The following is a 22,812-nucleotide window of genomic DNA, read 5'->3' as shown; positions in this document are numbered from 1 at the left end:
ATAATTTTTTTGTGTAACATTAAGTTCTTGTTTTATGTTTCCTGATAAATTTTTTAGTTACTACTTAATTGAGATTTACTAATGTAAGTACAATTTTCTTTTTTCTATTTGTATAAATTGTTATCTTTTTAATATCAAAGCATGATATTAATTCTTCGTGTTCTTCTGAATTTTGGAGAAATCTTCTGAATTTTTATCTTTAGAGGTTGGCAGGTATGGGTATGGCCTTGATACCCACTTTTTTGTCCCCCCCCCCCTTTTTTTTTCTAGAAAATTAACAGTGGATTTTTACATGTGGCTGTTTGCTTTGTCTTGATACAGTTCTACTGATTGTTAGCAATGTGATTAAAGAGAAGGTACTTCATATTTGAAAATTGGGATAAAATATGTTCCTGATAATATGTAGAATTGATCCTAATATATCTCTCCACTCTATTTTTAATTTGACATTATATGAGAAACAGCAGCAGTCATATATCTCTTTGAAAGTCTTTCTTTAGATTCATTGAACCATGTTTTAAGTTGTTTTTTTTTGGGGGGGTCGTCTTTGATAATGGTAAATGGATCTCTTTTTATTGCAGTCATTTAAATCATCTCTTATGACAACATTTTTCCATTTTTGTTTGTATAAATGTTTCTTGTTAAGAATTCTGCAGCACTTTCTGCATTCAGCGATATGTCATGAAGAAAGACGATGCACATTATGTTTTTTCACCTTCCTAAGATTCAAATCACCATAATCACATTGTTTACAGTTGATGTTTGTTTACATCTAAATGGTTTTGCAACTTTCCTTTGACTTGGCAGATTGTCTTTTAACATTAAAAATCTTACCTCTGCTACATTCAAAATATTCCTTGGATGTGTACTTGGAGCAAATTTTTTTTTCACTTGAAGCCAAACTTTTTTTACTTCTCTGTTGTTGACAATATTGCTTATCGTAGCTTTAGATATCAAGAAACCACGGCTTTCACAGCATTTTTTAATAACTAGATACGAATAATTTTCTTCAGAAAGAGCACTAGCATAGCTTTCCATCCACTGCTTTTTTTAAGAAAACAAAACTGTCAAGTAGCATACAATAATTTATACTTTCAAAAGTATAGTTACAACAACAACAACAACAAAACAAAACAAAAAAAAAAAACCTAGCAGCCAATTTTATGTATATAAATAAAATATACAAACAGCCTCTATGTTTATCAACAAATTTATTTATCATGCTAGGATTAGTATCTGATTTTTAAATCTAAATGATTTTTCTATGTATGCTTGAATATGTGAAATGTAAATGCTTAATGTAATGATTTTTAATAGCTGTTTTGGCACCATAAAAAATAACAATATCATCACTATAAAATTAAATGAGATTCTCGCAAGACCGTGTTGTTCAAGTTTTGTAATTTTAATGCATGACACATCTTGTACATAACATATTAGATTGAATTATAAACCAAGTATAATTAATCAGGTAATATTAGAAAAAGAATAAACTAAACCTAGTAAGCCAAGAAATATGCTACACCAAAAATTCAAAAGTCTTATTTTTATAAACATTTGCCGCAAGGCCTGCCAGGAAAAGAATTCAGACAACCGTTATTCATGCTGTCTGATCACATGATCATTTTATTTTTAACGGCTGTTGGTGTCATTTTTGTTGATAAGGAAAGCTATCAGATTTCTTGACTAATCATCATGAAATTTTCATAGTTCATAAAACATGTGAATAAAACAACAGATTTAATAGTCTGTGCAATTTCTGGAGATAAGAGTTCAATGTGTGGTAAGACACATGCCTGGCTGTTGGCCTGTGTGCTATGTAGGTGTGAGTGTTATTTGAATAGTGTGACATTGAGCACAGGCCTCTTTGATAGCTTATAAACTATACTGTGCAATCATCCAAATAGCTTGCAATCTTCATGCTATGATACAAATATTAGTGATGGAGATAATCTAATAAGGAGTGTCCAGGAGAAGGAACAAGTATAATAAGGAATAGCACAACACAGCTGCAACATAAATTATCAAGCACATTGAGGAATTTATAATGGTTTTTTAAGACAGGTCAAGAACAACACATAGCTAAAAAGCAACCTTAAGCAGAAAACAAAATAATTACCCGTAAGTAGAAAACAAAATGGCATGAATTTGATAACATGTTATCAAATTATAGCATTTAATGGAATAGATCAAAGCAATCTCAATTTTAAATCCACACCTATAGTTTTCAAAATCTTAAATGCCCATTCTTGATTTAAACTTTACTATATGTGATACATGCAACACCCTTGCCTGTGAGTCTAATGGTAACCTACTTGTGATGCATGTATCAACAACATTACCATGTTGTAAAGGTATCTGCTATCAGTAAAATATTATGTCTTATTCATTTAATGGTTATAGTCTGTAATTAAATAAGTAGGTTGTGCCTATATTGTGCTTGTATTATTTTGCTGACACTCCATCCTTCTTCGCTGCATTTTCAGTTTTAGGAGTCAAAGCTATAAATGTTTATCTGTGGCTCTTGATCCCCCCCAAAAGGAATGTTGATTTCCTGAAGAAATAGTTACTGTTGTTATTGTCTTATTAAATCTTGATATTATGGTGTAGCAAGCTTAATGAAAGAAATAAAATACTGATCACTTAACAATAATCATCAAAATCATAAATTCTGGGGACAATAGGCATTGAATTATCTACATAGTTTATCAAAAAAAATTACTCAAGAGAGCATTAATGAAATGTAATAAATGATCAAAATTCTTACAGTTAAAGAAGGGAGAATTAAGGTGTTAGAATTATTTTAAAATATAGCATTAAAATTTTGTTTTGAAAAATTTTATAAAAGGGTTGACCTGTTCAACTTATTTTTTTTATCTGAGAAAAAGTATGCCATGAAAAAGTTGACTTGTTGAATATAATTTTTTAGTCAAAGAAAAATATTTTAGTAGCAAAATATTGTATTATTTGATAATTTGCATTAAACATTCCTCCCCTCCATCAGTAACTGATATTTATTTATATTTTTTTCCATCAGGATTTGACTATTATTTGTATATTACAAGCATTTACCATCATAAGGTTGCTTTTACTAGCATTAGAAAATTTAAAGCATTAAAATAACATTAAAAAGAATTTTATTAAAGATATGAAAAAATGAAAAGGAGAAAAATGTGAACTCAGCAAGATTCTAAAGATTTCGTTCTATTATTAACTGTCTTTTCTAAGCCACTTCTAATTTCTTGTCAAAAAGCTAGGTAGGCAAAGTTTAACTAAAATGTAAGGAGAGTAAATATAAGTTTTTGTTTAATGATATTCTTAATGAAGGCAGTGTAGTTGTTTAATCAAGTGGTTACCACCATTATAATTAATAATCTAGTTCATTAGCAAATTACAAAATACAATACTAATAAATTGCTGTCTTTTCTGATAGTTTTGATTTTATGTCTATTTTAATTCCATTTCAGCCATCCAGAAGTATATCACCTGATGATAAAACTACCAATCCAAATCGAATAGCTGCTGCAGCTCGTCAAGTATCAAAAAAGGTATGGCCAAATTGGAATTTACGCCCACATCCTCCAATGAGAGCTAGTCTAACAACCCAAAGTGAAGTTAAATTAAGAAGGAGCAATAGTTGCAAAAAAGAAAAAGGTATGAGATATAATTAGCAAAAATAATTTAGATTAAAATTTCTGAAAGGTGTGACATTAAAGGAAATTTATATAGTAAAAATACTTTTATTTGTTTTGACTGTATATAAGGTCTACCGGAAAATTCTGTCCATTTAGGAATCGAAAGAAAATAATACATTTTTCATACCTTTCATAATATTTACTGTGACATGTAATTTCTATTGTTACATATGGCCTCTCTCCGGCGTGGTGGTAATTTGTAAATATCATTTTGGAAAAAAGTTATGTCTATAGAGGTGAAAAGCTCAAGTAGTGCTTGGCTGACATCTGCTTCAGTTTTGAATTTTCCCCCTTAAAAATTTTTTGCAAGAAGAGATATAAGTAATAATCATAGGGTTTTAGGTCTGGGAAGTATGGTGGATGTTGCAGAATTTCTCATCCTAGCTCTACAATTTCCTTATAATTTGTCAAAGCAGAATGTTGTCTGGCAGTATCATGATACAGTATGATGTGCTTTCTGTTGTCAGCATCTTTTCTTTGACTGCTTTGTTTTAAGGCCATCCATTTGTGGACAGTATCTTCCCCTATTGAGCTTTTCAAGAGTTCATAAAGTATTGGTTCTTGGACATCAGTCTGATTCAAGAAAGGTTTGTTTTTGCTCCAAGCAAGAAATTCAATTATGTATTTAAGGCACCCATCTGGAATATTTATTAACCAATCCTAGTTTATAAATATGGTTCGAAATGGTTTGTCAAACTGACTTAGTGGGACAAACAAGACTTAGTGGGTGCAAAACAAGACATCTATCTACTTTGCCTGTCTGTGGCAATTTTGATTAATTCCTAAACATATTCTGAATTTCTGACTTTTAGACCAGAAGTCAATAATTACAAGGTATGTACTGTATGTGTACTCTAGTGCTGCTTTCTTGTTAGATTCGTTTACTGACTCTCTACGTCCAGGATGCTTTCAGAGATTTGCTCACAAACTGATAATTGTAGCAGCCTGCAATGAACAAAACTAAGCAAGCACACTCTTATAATTATAATGAAGAATAGGAGTACCAGTTTTGCTTCCTAAATCAGTAATCATAAAAGCATATGCTCATTATGCAACAAAAATGTAGCAGTTACAAAGTAACCTTGAGACATGTTTTAAAACGGCGCATCTCAATTTTGAATTGGGTTATCCTGAACGTTCTGAACTTTTGCAGAATTTAAAAATGAAAAATAAATTGTTTTGGCCATAAATGTCATGCAGTTGTCAGCTAGAATCATCATAAAGAGAGTTGAAACAATCACAAACAACTTAGGAACCCAACTGATAAAAGATATGAACAAATGTGCATTTTGTTTCCTGACAACTGTATGAATGGAAAGGTATAACAAATACAGCTGAACTGGCAATAAGTGTCAAGATGGCCTTTGAAGATTTTACCATAAGAGAAAAGTTTCGAAAACTTATACCACTTAAAGAGTCCACATGAAGAAAGAATTTAATTTGTGCAGTAAAAACGTTTTTGATTGGCATTGAAATACCAATTGAGAATTTATTATCAATTACAACTGATGGTGCACAAGCCATGACAGGAAAAAATATTGGATTCTGCTTTAAAACCCAACTTTTTGGCAAAAAGTTGGGGTTTTTTTTTCCCAAAATTTATTGTATGTCGCTGCATTATACATCAGCTGTCATTGTGTGCAAAAATCGTGGAATTACAAGATGGAATCGCTATTGTTACAAAAATAACCAATTCAGTAATGAAGACAAGTGAAGTGCAACAGACTGTTTAAATTTCTTTTGGAAAATGACAGAGATACACAATTTATCGATCATCTTTTGCACCGTGAAGTTCATTGGCTGAGCAAGGGAAACATGCTTAAGTGATTTATCAATTTGGTTACTGAATAAAAGAATAAAATACAATGAATAATTACAAATAAAAGAGTTTCTAAAATCCCAAGAAAAAAACCACGAACAGTTGGAAGACAAAAACTGGTTAGCAAATTTGGCTTTTTTGACTGATTTAACATTGAAACTTAACTAGCTAAATTTGAAATTACGGGGTAGGACTAATCATGTTACTGATATTATCAGCATTTTCAATAGCTTCAAATCAATGTTAGAATTGTATAGGTCTCATCTCTTAAGAAAATTGCTAACTCATTTTCCCAGTATATTTTCCAGTAAAAATCTGATGATTTTTTTGAAGTAGTCACCACATTACTTCTTTGTATGGAATATTAAATTATACGCATTTTTTCTTGCATTTCATTTAAACTTATTGAATTGAATTAAATCTACTTTGTTGAATAGTTCATAAATCACACACTATATTTATTTACCATAGCGACACTGGTGCTAGGTTCACTTAACAGTATTACATCTCATTCATTTTATCACTCAGAATGCACAAAAATTGTATCATCTGAAAAATTATCTGAGCATTGCCACATGTTCTATTCAAATACTATAATACATCTAAAACAATGTATAAAAGAAATTTGTGACAATTTTTGAACAATGTATAAAATAAAAAAAGAAACAGCTTTTACAGATGATTCAGCACCGGTCACCTAATGCGCATGCGCTTCTCCTAAACACTCTCCTCTTTCCAAAACAGACTGGTGACAATATTTGCTCCTAATATGAAACACTTATTTCCTTGAATTTCATTAGAGATACATTTCTTATTCTATTAAGTTCTTACTTCATGGCAAGGCAAAAATACATAATAACTCAAAATATCTTCATTAAGTATTAAAAGATATAGAAAAATATAAAACATCATAAAATTAGAGTTTCTGCAGAAAAACAAGCAATTTGGCCAGCAGGCAAGAAGGCAGATTTTTCGTTGCACAAAATTAAAACTCGACAAAAAGACATTGAAGGTACAGAAAGAATTAATTCACTGTTCTGCTAAGTTTCAAATGTGAACAAATATGGCTGCTATGGTAAGAAAATTTAGAACGTAGCCACACTTAAACAACTTTTAAATTGTTGATAATTCTACAACTATTCCACACAGATTAACTAAAGGCCTAAAAACCTTAAACGAAAGATAAGAACAACATAATTCAATAATTTTTAAAGCAAAAAAATGCGCAATTTGCCAACATTTAAGAATTAAAAAAAAACTGAGCTCACTAAGCCGAGTAACAGAGTGAATAGATGTAATATTTTGGCAGGCAGGCAGGCACCGGAATAATAAAGTTTGACAAAAAGACTACATCATGGTCTGAACATTGTTGTGGCTGAGTGGAAGGCTGCAAAATGACGACAAAGAAGGCTTACAGGTTATTAGCTTTTTAGATTCCACATCTTTATTCAATTCTCACCGCAGATCATTTTCCCTTTGAATGAAATTCTCCAAATTACATAATCAATAGTGATTTAAACTAAGTAAGATTAAATTTAGACTTTCTATGTCATAACTGTTCTAAGAAAGGGAAGAGCAGCAGCAAGGTCTGATAGCAGCAGTAAAAGAAAGCAGTCTGGCAAAAATGGTGCGCACTCGATATTTATACTATCAGTTATATAACATACCAGACTGTTCTCTAAAGTACTGGGTCTAGGAGAAGATCCTAAAATTGCGAAAAGTTAGTTATAGGTTGCCTGTTCACACAGAGCAAAGCCATCATGTTTTTTTATATTTTACATATATATATATTTATATAGTTTTGGTGTGGCCGATTGCAACCAAAAGGGAAGTGCACAAACTGCATGTTGTAGTTGTCCTATATACAAAATATCAATGTTCTGAAGCTACTTGTTTTTGAGTTATGCAAGACTCATGTACGTATGTACAGACACCATGAAAAAAATCTCTTCTGAATCCATTTTAAAACAGTTTTATAATTTGTGTGGGCAAAAAGCGTCCTTTATTCTGTCCTTGCTTACGGATGTCACGCAAAAACATCATTAAATTGCATTCAATAGCCATCAAAATGGATATTTTCATTGAAATATTATGCCAGGAATTTTTTATGATTACAATACTTCCTTTGCTTTGTACAAGGAAGTAAAAATGGCAGAAAGTTTGAAAGAGCTTGATATTAATGCAGACTCATATTTTCAAATTCTACATTGCAAAATGAATTTGGTTCTATATTTGTTGACTTTGAGAATTTTGAGACTATTTTAAAGTTTTCTATAAATCTCTTTAATATTACTAGGGGAGAACACTGTTACAGCAATTTTAACTATTTTCATCTTAACAATATAGAAAACTTAGTAAGCTTACAAAGTCATGTTATTTAAAAATTTTGTGAAACTAAGAATATATTTTGGAGCTTAGGAAACAGCTTAGGAAAAACTAAAGATTAATTCTTATTGCTTGAGTACCTGTAATTGTGAGAGGTTGTTTTTGAATATGACTTATTTGAAGTACCATTCAAAGACTTACTGATTTGCACTTAGATTATTGTTTTAGAGTGTGCAACTTAAATTATATATCAATTATAAGTTAGTGGGCGAATTGCAAACACAAACTTCATACTGATGTATTTAAAAACATTATTTAAAGCTTATAAATTGTAAATATTTGTTATTTACATACATATATATCTGTGTGTGTATGTAAATCTAAATTATAATTTAAATTAGCAATAGCCTCTTAATGTTTAATTTTATTTTGGTATTCCCCCTCTTTTTCTAAAAAATAGTTCTTTTTCAGCCACTGCTGCCTAGGAAAGTCATGTCTCTTCACCACACTTCCTTTCCTGCTCTCTAAAATGTATGCTGATATAAAAAATTGTTAGTCATGTTAATCACCCCTAAAGTTGTACCAATTAAGCAAAAATGTATTTCTTAAGAACTGTTCCTGTTCATAATAAAAATAGCGTTTTAACCATCAAGCCTGTTGTCGTTTTCCCTCTAGTCATATTTATACAGCAGTTTTTCTCGGCCATGAATAAAAAGGATTGGTTTCATCTTCTCTAGCTAACACTAAGTTCTATTGGCATACCAATAAAATTATTACATATGTTATTTTGAGGAAAATTGCTGTGTTTCTTTACACAAGCATTAACATTAACTAAAACAGCACATTAACTAAAAATGTATCTGCACCCATCTGAAATGACCAGTAAATCATATCGCTGTTATGCTGAAATGGTTTCCTTTTGAAATTTTATTTTGCACAGTACACTGAATTATTTGAATTGCATTATTTTCGCACATTGCACTGAAATGGTGTCCACTTTTCAAAATTTTTAAACTTAATTTTTCTTTAGTTTCTACAAGTGTTAGAACTAATTAATATTATTGATTCATATGCTTATTTTGGTTGAATTCTAAAGTACAAACTATTGAAATCATGAAACCTTTTTTTCTTAAATTTATGCATATTTAAAGTAAATTGTGTTACAGATCATGAATCTGAAGGAGATTTGCCTTCACGTCATTTAAAGGAGGTTTTAAACAACTGTGATAGAACAAGAAACACTGTACATTCTGGTAATAATTTTTTATCCTCTTGTTTTTGCATAAAAATATTATGAAAAGAGTGGCAAAATTTTAATTTTACAATAAATATTCATTTTGAACTATGGCTGGTACATACTATAGATGTCAAATTTAGATTTGAACTTCATGAAAAGTATTTTTTAGTTACACATTATTTTTTCAACCTCTAAGATGATCAAGCATTCTTACTAAATCAAAAAGAAAAAAGAAGTTTTGATTGTATATTCCTAATAAATTTAAATGATTGCCATCATTGAACTGATAAACAGGTTATTTATTTATTTATACATTGGATTATTTTGATCACATTTCAAGATCAGTTGTGTTAATTTCTTTGAATATTGGAGAGAGGTATACAAGTAAAATCTGCTTTTGTATTAAACTTTTTTAACAAGAAAATCAAGAATTTGTTATTAAAAAAATACTCTTTTTTTTTTAGAACTACTCGTAATTGTTATTCATTAACATTACATTACATCACGCAATAATGTATTATTGCATGATGTAATGTATTATATGATTCTGTTTGTCTAATTGCAGAAATTTACTTAAAATATGTTTAAAAAGTTTAGAAAAGGATAAAGCATAATTGTATTTTAACATAACATAATGCTGCATTATTTATATTTTACTGTATCAAAATAGTAGTTAATTTGTTCTAATGAATATTGATGTGTATTTGAGTCTGAGAAATCAGATAGCATTTTTCTAATCCCTCCCCTTTTTTCGCACTTTTGCCTTTTTTTTAATTTTCCTTTATCATCACAATCATTACCTAAATCACAGATATTTTGAATCATATTAGGGTTAGAATTCCAAATTTAAGCCCTTTCTTGCAGCCTGAGGCCTAATGAAAAATGGAAATATTCTTAGGACTATCAAAAATGGTAGGTTATGAAACAAAAATAAAATTTTTAAATGAGTTAAAGTAGTTATAGTAAATTTCAGTATTACCTTTGAATTTCAGTTATCAGATTTAAATTATTCATGTGATCTTTGAATATATTTATATTAATATGTATTTCTTCATTATTGAATTCAGTTTATTTATTTTAAATATGTAAACTAAATATTCTTTCTCATCAGCAACTGCAAGTGCTCCTCCTAGATTAAACTTTGAAGAAGATAAAATTATAATTGATGATGATGATAGTCAAGAAGTTAAAGAAAGGTAAGTTTTGCAGTCTCATGAAAGTGCAATTAGTATTACACTTTTCTACACATGATAGTCGATACCAATTTAGGTTGGCAGATTTTTGCTACTACTGTATTTATGCGAATCTAATGCGCATCCCCATTTTAAAACTTTAAATAATAAAAAAAACTGTTTGTCAGCGAATGTAATGCACATCAATGGTATGAGGAATTTACTGAATCTTATTTTATACAACAATGGATTTGTATATAAACTATCAATCAATGGTATGATAATTTTATTTCAATGTAGATACCATATTTTATACAACAATGGATTTATACATAAAGTAGCAGAACATTGAATTAACCTATTAGTGGGCTGTTGTTATATGAAACAATCATTGTTAATTACCACTACCGTCTATACAGTACCTATTGTAAAATATGAACATAAAATAAATTGTAACATTTCTATCTAGCTAACAGTTTCTACAATCAGTGATTAATAGTAAACATCTTTATTCACTAATGTTTTCATCACTGGAATCCTCGCAGGTCTCTTCGTCAGAAGCAGATTCATTTCTTCTTTCCTCATCATCGTCATCCTCAGCGTTCCGGAGCACATCATCTTCACTGCCATTCAATGAATTTCAAATGCGGTATTTCTTGAAAGATTTCACAATCATTGGTGCTTCAATGCTTTTCCATGCAGCAGAAACCCAGTGTGCAGCAATGTGCAGTGCAGCACGCTTAATTTTTCCTGTCGGGGTCAATTCACAGTTTGGATCACAAAACCATTTTTTGTACTCCGCCTGAACGTACCCCTGAAAAGGTTTATTTATGCTAACGTCCAGGGGTTGTAACACAGACATCATCCCTCCAGGAATGATAACAAGATCACTGCCTAGGCTGTGCATCTTCCTTTTCACATCGTCAGTGAGATACCACGAAATGCGTCCAGACAAAGCATTGATGGTGGATTGGAGAGCCCACGGGGACGGCGTTCCCAAACATTTCGGAGCCAATCAACCATTAATGATTCTGTCATCCACCCCTTCTCTTGGTTTCGAATCAGGACATCATCTGGGAACAGCTTTTCATTCTTAGGGGTTTTAGAGCATATTTTCCATTTGAAGATTAAGAAAGGGGAAAGTTTGCACCCTTCTGCTGTTATTGCCATTATTATTGCCTGCTGTTATTCTACTGTTATGCATTGTTTTTCACATCCCGAAGTTTTGATGATGACTTCCTTAGTCTCCTTCTCTGTAATGGTGTAGTTACAATGCATATCAAACCAAATTGGCGTCTTGTCAGCTTTGCCAATTTGCCCCATTGAAAAATTCTTTTTCTTCCGAAGTGTGATGAAATACCGCTAAAATGTTAGTAGTTTTCCCTCAAAATCTGCAGGAAGCTTTTGGCATATTGTTGTACGGCGTCTTAGAGATAAGCCCATCCACTTCATAAACCAATCCACCCATCCACGGCTAGCCTTAAACTCTTGTTTCAATATCCCTAGAACTTCAGCCTCCTCTTTTGCTTTATTTCTTACGTTGTCACTAGTCACAGGTTGTCCATTCTTCTTCCTTTCACGTACAAATTCCAAAACTTTTTCTTCAATTTTAGAGTGTCGTCCTTTGCGAGGGCCAGTGACTTTCTTTCTACTAGCTTTAGTTGCAAACAGTGCCAATGTCTGTTGCTGCCACAAGCGAACATTGCTCTCAGCTATGTTGAACTCTTTCCCTGCCTTTCTATTGCCATTTTTTTCAGCATAAAGAATTACTTTATGTTTTAGAGTAGCATCATATGGCATTCTTCTCTGTTTGCCCTCCATTTCGTGATTACGTACTCTGCAGTTTGTATCTTCTATGCAATAATGTGTCAACGATAAATGTAATGGTAAATGTAGTCGAGAAATACAGTAATCCATTGTTATGATTTAAATTTGGTTGACGTCATTGGCGAACTTTGCACTCGAATCTAATGCGCACCCCAATTTTGAATGCTACATTTGGCCAAAAACGATGCGCATTAGATTCGCATAAATACAGTAATTATATTAGCTGAAAAATAACATAAATGCTCATCATTTATCTTAATGTAATAATTTTTTATTCCAAACTAATTTTCTTGAAAATAGATAAAACCTTTATTGTTATTATTATTTGTTCATTTAGTCAATGAATATTGGCTTTCAAAATGCTTTAGCCAAATTCATCTCTCCTCCTTCGTGGCTGCTTGCATTCAGTATTGTTGCAAACAATCATTTCTTGTCACCAGCTATGATTTACTTCAAAAATATATCCCCCCCCTCTTTTGAGAAACAAAGTAAAGATATCAATGCAATGGAATCTATGTATTGAGCTTTGAAATGAAACAAGTCATTTCATGTGATCTTTAACAGCCGAATTTGATAAATTTAATCTCTTAGTGATTTCTTGTGTTGTTATTCAACATTTGCTTCAGTCATTGCCTTTACTTTATCTTCAAGAGCTTCAGCTAATTGTGTTCAGCTCAAAATATGGTGCACCTTCAGTTTCAGAATTGCCAGAATGAAATTTTGAAAACCAGTTTTGGCATTATTATTCTGTCGACACATCTTCATGCATGTCAGACAATATTTTTCTTGCTTGCATTCTTATGTTTTCAATAATTAAAAATCAGAATATGCCAAAAATGCTGCGTTTGGTTTTCCATATTTGATGGGATAATAGTAATAATTAACAAAAATAGTAATAATTAAAATTGCATAAAATCAAACAAATTCTTTTACAAATAATGAATTGTCGTCTGTTATAATGTATAACATGACAGTACAGTTTAGAATAAAGTTGGTTAGTTAAAAATGCAACTAATCATTGTATGGCAAACAAGCTTTCTGAATAATCCAGTTTATGCATTTTAAGTTCTATATAAGAATCATTTGGCTAATTAAATTTGAAATAACACAATTCAGAAGGATTTATTATAATTATCTTGTAGAACAGAAACTGTGTGTAACCATGCTAAAAAGGGTACTTGAAGAGCTACTAGAGATTTAAGTTTTGAACTTCTAACATTTTAAACATAAATTTTGATCACTGTATTTTCAAAAATAGCCATTTTTTTTGTTTATTTGGTTGAATCTTATTAAAATTTTGTATGTTTAGTCCAATTTCAAAAAGAGGTTCTTTTTTCAGAGTCCAAATGATTATGTTTCTCCAGGTGGGAAAGGATTTTCAAAACTTTTTGCTGCATACTGCAAATATAAAAATTGTATACACCCATTACTTATCTTAATACATTATAAAGTCTTTCTCTTTTGTTCCACATACACTAGAATAGACCCTGTAATGACCTGGCGAATTCCCGCACAGGCGTGAATAAAACTACTGACTCAGACGAAGGGTAAAAATAACCCTTTATTAATTCAAAATAGTTAACAGAAAGGCACTGTCTTCGTGCATTACAAAAGCACCGTCAACTTGCAGTGAAAACTAAAATGTAGAATATAGGTTAAGTTAAACTTAAATAGTAAAAGATAGCCTTTAAGTTACACCTAAGAGGTGGACTCGCAAGAACCTAACTGGCGTGATGCTAAATCTGATAAGGCCAAAAGGCTTACTAGCATAACAGCAAAATTACAACGAAAAATGAGCTTGGCTAGTGAAACACGCTCTGAATAATCTGAGAGATTCACCCGTTTAAATAAGCACTTCACTTAACTTTAAATTTACATCCTGGCGAGAGAATGTGTGGGGAAGTTGAGAAGTACAAGTATCAAACTTAAAATTAATTTGTTATGCAAAATAAGGAAAACCCTACAACATTATAGCAAATATAAAAAAAAATAATAATAATAAAAAACTATAATACTAATTTTCACAATTTATAAATTGCATTAAAACATCATAAATATTGTAATATTCTATTAAAATTATGGTTCCATTGTTGGTATATTTCATTTCTCATTCCCTATTTTACACCAAAAAAGTAAGCTTTGTATTTCTTCAAAACATATTTCCATTAAATTGGGTATATTCATTTTGACTGAATTAGTTGTTTGAAAAATTTCAGTTCATTATTTAAGGTAACTGTTCTTTTGGAGCTGCAATAAAACATTCGATAATTTGAAAAAAAATTCTGTATCAAAAAGTATTACATTCAAACATAAAGAAGATGGCTCTTGACTCTTTCTTGTGCAAGAGAGTAAAAGAAATAATCATTTAGAGAAAAAAATAGGCGTTTGTGATTTTGAGCCAGTACTACCTCAGTGTACTCTGTTCCTTATGTACAATAACCCATTATGTAACTGTAACATTCATTGAAACTGATTTCCAATTAATTTTTTCTTTTAATGAATTTTAAATTACATGGCTTTTATTCTAATTATTCATTTTCTTGAATCATTAGTATTTTTACTTTCATTATAACAATATTCAATATGGCAACATTTAATTACTTTCTACATTATACTCAGAAACCCTTTTATATCATTTTCTACTAATGCTCAAAATTTATCCTTGTACTTTTATTTCATATTTACCTCATTCTCGGAATAATTCAAAATGATTATAATCATTACATTAAATTCTAATACCATAGAACTTTAATATTATTCTGATGATAATAGCTCTACATTTTCAAAATTCAAACTAAAATATTTCATTTTGTGAACTTTTTTGTTATGCTTTCTCATATTAAAATCAAATTGCTAAAATTTTAATGCAATGAAAAGCATTTATGTTAACAGAGATTGGTGACCTTCAGAGTACTTCATCTTTTAAACACTTGTTAAATCACTCTTTAATATAAACATTATTATGCTGAATGATTTTCATTTCACATGCAACATAAAATTATCACTAGTTTTGGAGTAGTGGTAACCACATCCTTAAGGCATTTATTAAATCCCAGATGATCATAGAGCACACTTTCCCCCCATTGGTGGATACTGTGCAGAATAGAGCATATATTCCATTTTGAGTCCAGAAAATAAAATTGATAAATATGGCAAAGACTCGCTGAAATATTTTTTAAAAGTTGGCATCATGTGGGATGCATAAAGAAAAAATGGTTAAATGTGTTTTAATTAAAATACTCCTTTTACTTCTAGTTCATAAATATCTTTCATTGATACTGTCACAGTTTTGAGGCATAATTTTGAAGACAGATAAAGCAGCAGTTTAGCTAGCAATATAAACTTGAAACAAACAAAAAAAAAAAAGTGTCGTATTCCAAAATAAAAGTTTATTTCAAAAGGAAAATGTTATAATTTTCAATTTTTTCATTGGTTGTTAAAAGTTTTCATAATGGTTGTTTGAATTTCAGTTCGCAAATGATCTGCATCACCAGTGTTGTGTAAAGGGTGGAAAGAAAAATCCAAATTGAGAAATGTCCAAATTTAAATAGAGAATTTAGAGACTATTGCAAATTAAAATTAGTATTTCAATGTGCATATTTTTATCTTGTATATAATATATATATCAGTAAAGACATAAAATAAGAAATTTAGATCTAATTTTTCACAAAGACCAAAAATTGAAATTCATAATTAATAAATTTTAAATAATCCTATAAATGCTACAAAGAATTTAGAAAATATGAAAACAAAACTTGTCAAACAAGCAATATCCTCAATTCAAAAAATTAATGAAATATGAACATAACGAGGAATTCAATCAACTTTAATGCCACTTCGTTGGGGGGGGGGGGACATGGAAATCTCTCTTCTACAAAAATCCTTGCTTTTCTGTATCCAGAATCAGCCAATGAAAAATTTCATTGTATTTGAATTATAACAGTTCACCTGAAAATTCTGGCCCTTCCCCCAAAGCAAAGAAAAACAAAGTAATTAGAATTGACTAATTAGAATCTTGTACCTTAAATAAAGGGAATTCTATTTAATTTTAAGAATTAAAAATGTAAGTAAAATAATAAAATACTTCAGTGAAAAATTTTAATCAGAATTTTACCTCTAAACATATAGCATATAATCCAAAGAATTTAAAACGTTATAAAATTTAGGTGAAAAGACTTAATTAGAACTAACAAGAAGTAATTAAAAACTTCGAGCACTGTAATTGAAACTAAGAATATCGTTAAAGTGGCACCCTTGTGATTACGGGTGTGGCAATCCCGAGGTACCCTAGCCCTTAAGGAGATTATCTTCTTGGTGAGACGGATGTCATGATCCTGGAGCCTCAGTGATCTATTCTCTTTTCCGTCTCCTCTCATCTGACTTGATAATTTTTTCCTTCTTTTCTCCCTTGTGGTTCTCCTCTTCGGAGGTTGGGGCTCGTCATAAGAAACTGGAACAGCTCTTGTCTCAAGTTTTCAAGTGGCGTAAAAACTGCCCAAGTGTTTGCCGTGCGTGGAGACCCGTGTCGCTGGAAAGGAGGGTCCTGGTAGTTGAGGGGCGAGGTACTGTCTCCAACACACTGCTGTGGCCTCTGCTTCAGCTAAATGTGAGGCACCTTAGTTGTTCTCATGGGTGTCAATCAGCTCGTTACTAGTCCTTGTGTCAGCGGCTTGGGGATAAGCTCTCAGGAGTGCCTGCTTTCGGGAAAGTCGACTGTGGGGCTTCGATTTGCGTAAAGGTCTGGCTAGCTTTAACACAGGAATCTGTGTTCCCCTCCGTGGTGAGCGGGCCCATCGGAGTTGAATCTTTCCTCTCTTCAATATGGCAAACTCTCAGATTTATCTAATTAAAGACTTTGAAGTTAGTCAAGTCGGTCAAAGCACTAGTTCTGAAAAATCTGCTGTTAAAAAGGTACGTACAGATGCAAATGCAAATAATCCTAACAATAGTCCCCGTTTCCTTGTTATCTCTAGTCCTTCTAGCGAGCTGCATAAGATGTCTCCTTTCGTAATAAATAAATGCATCCATTCTTGTATTGGTGAGCCAAGAAATATAAAGCGTCTACCGCTCTGGAGACTTGCTTATTGATACAGTTTCGGCAACTCAATCTGCATCATTACTTCAAATAACCAAACTTGTCACTGTAACAGCACATAAGGCACTGAATTATTGTCGTTGTGTAATCTCGGGATTCGATCTTCTGTATGCTTCTGAAGAAGAGATCACATCCGAGCTGTCTGACCAAAATGTCTGCGTTGTTAGGCGGATCAAGATGCGTAAGGAAGGCAAGTTGATTAATACAAAACACATGATCCTGACCTTCAACACGCCTGATCTGCCTAAAAATATTAAGGCCGAATACTTAAATTGTTCTGTAAGACCTTATATTCCAAACCCTATGCGATGCTTCCAATACCAGCATTTTGGCGATTCTAAGACGTCTTGTTGTGGCAACCTCACATGCACGCAATGCTCACCTGATGCCCTTTGTGTATAAATTGCAAGGTTGAGCACCCAGCATTTTCTCGCTTGTGCCCAAAATGGAAATCGGAAAAAGAAGTTGACTGCAAAAGTTACTAGAAATCTCATATGCTGAAGCCAGAAGATTACTCCAGAGCACACAGCTTCAACCAAATACATCATACGCCAGTGCTGTTAAATCATCTCATACAGTTGCCACCCAAACATCAATAGGCACGCAGACTCTACCAAATAAAACCCAACCGACTACATCCAACAAGAAAAAAAGAAAATTCAACTGATTTAATACAAAAAAAAAAAAGAAAGAAAGAAAGAAACAGTAATTCAAAGTAAACCTAAAAATGTGAGTCAGAAAATAATTAATAAAAATAGAAGCCCCAGCAATAGCTCTCTTGATGGGATGATTTCTGAATCTGCTTATTCAGATAGTATGGAAGTAGAAGAGGATCTAAAAGTTCCAAGGCATTTACGTCCGTGAAAAACTAAAAAGCAGCACAGAAACAACAAAAACCATTCATAATGGCCACCCTCGTCTCATGAAACTGTCGCGGTTTCCACCGGAATTCACTCGACATCAAAGCTATAATCAATGCTTATCATCTTGTATGCTTAGCAATACCGGAAACAAATCTGAAACCAGAACAACAGGCAAAACTTTGGAGGTTTTCTTTTGTCCTTCTTTCGTCAGGAAGGATAACCTTGCAGGTGAGTGGGCCAGTGGAGGTGTAGGTGTTGTCACCTCACTGGATTATCCATCAAACTTTCTTTGAAGACATCCCTCCAAGTTGTTGCGACTCAAACAAATTTTGATGTTGTTTCATTTGTTTCTCTGTATTTCTCTCCAAATGAGCATATTAATCAGAAAACTTTAAATGGTCTTATAATGGTCTTTAAATGGAACAGCTGTCTGAACTCTTTATCATAATAAGAGATTTTAACAGCCATAGTCCGCTCTAGGGCAGTAAAGATACAAATTGCCGAGGAAGACAAATTGAGCAGATGATTGAAGATCATACGTAGCCTTTGTCTTCTGAATAATGGGCAGGATACTTACTTCCATGAACCTTCAAGGACATTCCACGCTCTCGACCTTGCCATCTGTTCACCATCTCTGTTGCCATTTTGCACTTTTAGTGGGGGGAATAATCTTTACAACAGCGATCACTATCCCATTTTTATATCTCTTGCATGAAGAGGAGCAAATCCCATGTCGAGATCCCCTTGGTTCATACTCGATAGGGCAGACTGGGAACTCTTCTCTACCATTGCAGAACTCACAGAGGAAATAATAGAAGATGTGCATATCGATGACACTGTTGAAGCTGTTACTAATACTATTATTCAGGCAGCTATGCTTACCGTTCCTAGAACATCAGAGAAAATACTAAAATATACGAAACCATGGTGGAATCGTGACTGTCATGAAGCACTGAAAAAACAGAAAAAAAGCATGGGGAATTTTTCATAGATATCCTACTCTGTGAAACCTCATAGCATTTAAAAGAGCCAAAGCAAATGCACAAAAGTAAGAAGGCAGAGCCAAAGGAATTCTTGGATTTCATATGTGTCGTCAATAACATCCTCTACACCTATTAAACTAAAGTAAACGGGTTTGGGAAAAAGTTAGAAAAACATGCGGAATATATAAAGACCACTCACTTTCCTTTTTGGAAAAAGATGGCCGATTGCTTAGCTCAATAGAAGAAATTGCGAATTTTTTTGGTGAGACATTTGCTGCCGTTTCTTCCAGCAGAAACTATTCATCTGCATTTCTCTCTCTATCAAGCAGCACTCTGAAAGAACTCCTACTGCATTCAACTCTTCCAAATCTGAGCCTTATAATAGAGACTTTACTATGCTTGAACTAAGGAGAGTTTTGTTGCAGACACATAGGTCTTCGGGTCTTGATGGCGTGAATTACAAAATGTTGAAGCATCTGTCCTATAAGTCACTGAGTGCCCTTCTCTCTTTACAATAGAGTGTGGAAGGAGCGTACTCTTCCCATTGCATGGAGGAGAGCTGTTGTAATTCCTATTGCTAAGCCAGGGAAAGATCCAAGGAATCCCTCCAACTATCAGCCAATTGCCCTTACGAGTTGCGTATGCAAGTTGTTTGAAAAAATGGCAAACAGTCGCATAGTCTACTTCTTGGAAAAGAATAATATTATATCGGCTTATCAAAGCGGTTTTGTGAGAAGTTTTCAAGCAGGAAGAGGGTGTGCCTCAAGGCTATGTGCTTAGTGTAACCTTGCCTAAAAATAAATTCTGTATTAAAACAACTTCCTCCCACCAATTCAGGATCTTTATATGTTGATGATCTACAAATTAGCTGTCGAGGTGCAGTTATAAAACATGTAGAGAGGCAGCTCCAGGTCGCTTTGAACCGGATCCAGGAATGGGCAAACAAACAAGGATTTACGTTTTCGAAACAGAACTGTGTGCGTGCACTTTTGTAGAAAGTGAGGTCTCCATCTTGAGCTTGAATGGGCTCAATTCTGAATCCTCAATGGGTCAGTGATTCCAGTTGCACCTGAAGTAAAATTTTTAGGGGTGACGTTCAACCGAAAATTGACTTTCCTTCCTCATGTCCTAAACTTGAGAAAGAAGTGTACAAAAATTTTAAATACTTTAAAAGTCCTGGCAAACACCTCCTGGGGTGCAGAGTGTTGCTCCATGCTTCGCTTTGCTTGTTCGCTCTAGACTGGACTACGGTTCAGCTGTTTACAGATCCACTTGGTCTGTAAACTCGGTCTTCAGTGTTGTTAAAACTAGATCCTGTTCACCATCAGGCTCTGCGGATTTGTTCTGGAGCCTTCAGGACGTCTCCTGTCCAGAGCCTTTATGTTGACTGTTACGAACCATCACTCCATTTGAGGCGTGAGGAGTTGTCTCTTTTACAGTATTTTAATATATTGTCTCAATTTGACCATCCATATAAACTGTGTTGACTTGATAATAGCTGTGACCTTTTATTTGAGGCACGTCCGTCCTTTGTGCCTTCTTTTCCTGTCAGAGTTCGTCCTCTCATTGAAGAATTCTCCCTGTCTGATATTGCCCCACAAGCAGTACAGCATTTTGAAATCCCACCTTGGGAAAATGCACAAATCCAGTTTCTTGATATTTTCCACAGTTACATCAAAACAACTACTAATGAGAGCATCTACAGACAAATTTTTGCTGAACACAGGCATAGTTACAGCAGTTATGTTTCCATACATACGGGCCCACCAGCGGCCGAGCGGTAAAGTCGCTGAACACTGGTAGTTCGGTCCGAGGTTCGAATCCCGCGAACGGGCTGGCTGCATGGGCGTTTTCGTGGTTTTCCCCATGTGTAACGTGTATACGAGCCAGTTTCCTTTAAAAAGTCCTCCACGAAGGCATCCCTTCCCTTAGGCAGATAGGCCTCGAGGCTTTGCCATAATTACACAAACAAACAAAATCCATACATGCAGATGGATCCAAGTCAACTTGTCATGTTCGGATGTCACTTATAATTGGTGACCACATGGATGGCAGACATTTATATGACGCTTCCTCAATCTTAACCTCCGAACTGACTGCCATATACTATGAGCTTTTGTACATCTCAATGCTGTTGAAATGTCCAGCCGCCTCATCCCTTTTAGAGATATCTGTTGTGTCATCAAAGAGAAAATCAGAAAAAAATGGCAGCAACTTTGGGACATTCAACTTCACAACAAGTTGAGAAGAGTGAAGCCTAAAATAGAGCATTGGGATACTACTAGCAATCGTAAGAAGGAAGTTATTTTGACTCGGCTTAGAATAGGTCGCACTAGAGCAACACATAGCTATCTACTAAAAGCTGAGAATGAGCATGTTTGTCTGTCAGTCCATCACATTTTAATTGAGTGTCCATATTTTAATAGTCTTTGTGAGAAGTATTTTAATAGCTGCGACCTGCCTCTCGACCGTTTAATCGGAAGAGAGGTCAATACCAATTTGTTTCACTACCTGAAAGAAACAGGTTTCTATTATTTAATTTGATTTTTGTCTTGAGATTTTATGTTAGAATTTTAATGAATCTGGTGTTTTAGGATTTTATATCTATATTGCATATCTCATTGTTGCATATCAGCATTTTCCTCCCACCATTTCAATATCTTTTTACTTGCTTCAATTGTATAAGTGTGCTGTTAACTTTAGACATTTTTTCTTTATCTAAAATTTGTACTTTAGTTTATATATTGAAAAACAAATCCTGCGTTTGGCGCATATGGCCTTTAGACCTTTGCGCCATAACTCTACTACCACCACCACCACGTTGAAGTGGTGATGTACAGGTTTGCCATTTTGGCTTCATTGGTGAAACTAAAAAACCTTGGTGAGAAAGTAATCACTCAAAAGGCTAAAATTTGGAACAAAAGGTGAAATTTTGAAACCAAAAAAAAAAAAAAAAACTTTTAAATACTTCAATGAAAATTTTTAATTTTGACGAAGAAAGTGATTACTTTATTAATTGAATGAAATTTAAGTAAATTCTGACTCTTTTAAAACAAAAATCTTAATAAATATCATTCAGTGTAAAACTTGAATTAAATTTTAAAATCAATTATTCTTTAAAAAAGATAGACTCAAAAAGGTGGTCAAAAAGTTTTTAATAATTGTTTTGTAGTATAAGTAGAAAAATCCATAAAGTTGAATTTTAGATCTTTTAATATTGTAATTTAAAATTACAGAAAAAGGTTGAGAAAGAAAGTAAAGGAGCTATTGTTAGAAAAGTAAAAAGTCTTTGCATCATGGGCTTATCATGACGACTTGTCATGATATAATGTAAAATGATAAATGATATCATGTATTCATGTATCTTGTATCTTGTCATGTATGTTAATGTAAAATGATAAAAAATATAATGTAAAATGGATCATAATCATTTACATCAAATTTTTAAAATAGTAGGAGGTTTTTTTGAGGAAAGGGTTCTTATATTTTGATAGTATTTTTCCACTTTTGTTGGTAGTATTTTTGGGGGAACATTCATATTCAAGCCCTGAAATGACTATTAATTTGTGCTGTATCTTAAAGTAACTGCTGATTGCCATTTAGGAGAGAAATATGGATTATAATTATATTTTATTAGTGTTGTTATCATTAGTATGTTTTTGTAAACTTTTTTTTTTTTTTTCATATAATATTTAGGACATTGGTGGACACAGTTTATATGCTTAAAGATCAAATTCAAGAGCTCAAATCTGTAAGTAAGCAGCTTAAATTTTCATTAAACCTTTTGATTGGCATG

At 32.7% G+C, this 22,812-nt stretch overlaps 1 protein-coding gene across 1 annotated transcript in view; it reads left to right on the top strand.

Annotated features, from left to right (window-relative positions):
• LOC118181365 (rho guanine nucleotide exchange factor 7-like) overlaps positions 1-22,812 on the top strand; it is an 84,917-nt gene that overhangs the window by 46,562 nt on the left and 15,543 nt on the right. The window contains exons 14-17 of the mRNA XM_035350496.2: positions 3,468-3,654; positions 9,006-9,092; positions 10,188-10,272; positions 22,713-22,767. Coding sequence (XP_035206387.1) covers positions 3,468-3,654; positions 9,006-9,092; positions 10,188-10,272; positions 22,713-22,767 — 414 coding nt within the window. The remainder of the gene's footprint in view (positions 1-3,467; positions 3,655-9,005; positions 9,093-10,187; positions 10,273-22,712; positions 22,768-22,812) is intronic.

This window comes from Stegodyphus dumicola, chromosome 10, assembly GCF_044657685.1.
Source record: "Stegodyphus dumicola isolate Sdum_Otavi_A_Nest chromosome 10, ASM4465768v1".
NCBI lineage: Eukaryota > Metazoa > Arthropoda > Arachnida > Araneae > Eresidae > Stegodyphus > Stegodyphus dumicola.
Note: the sequence above shows the minus strand (reverse complement) of the source record. Positions and strands in the feature narration are given on the sequence as shown.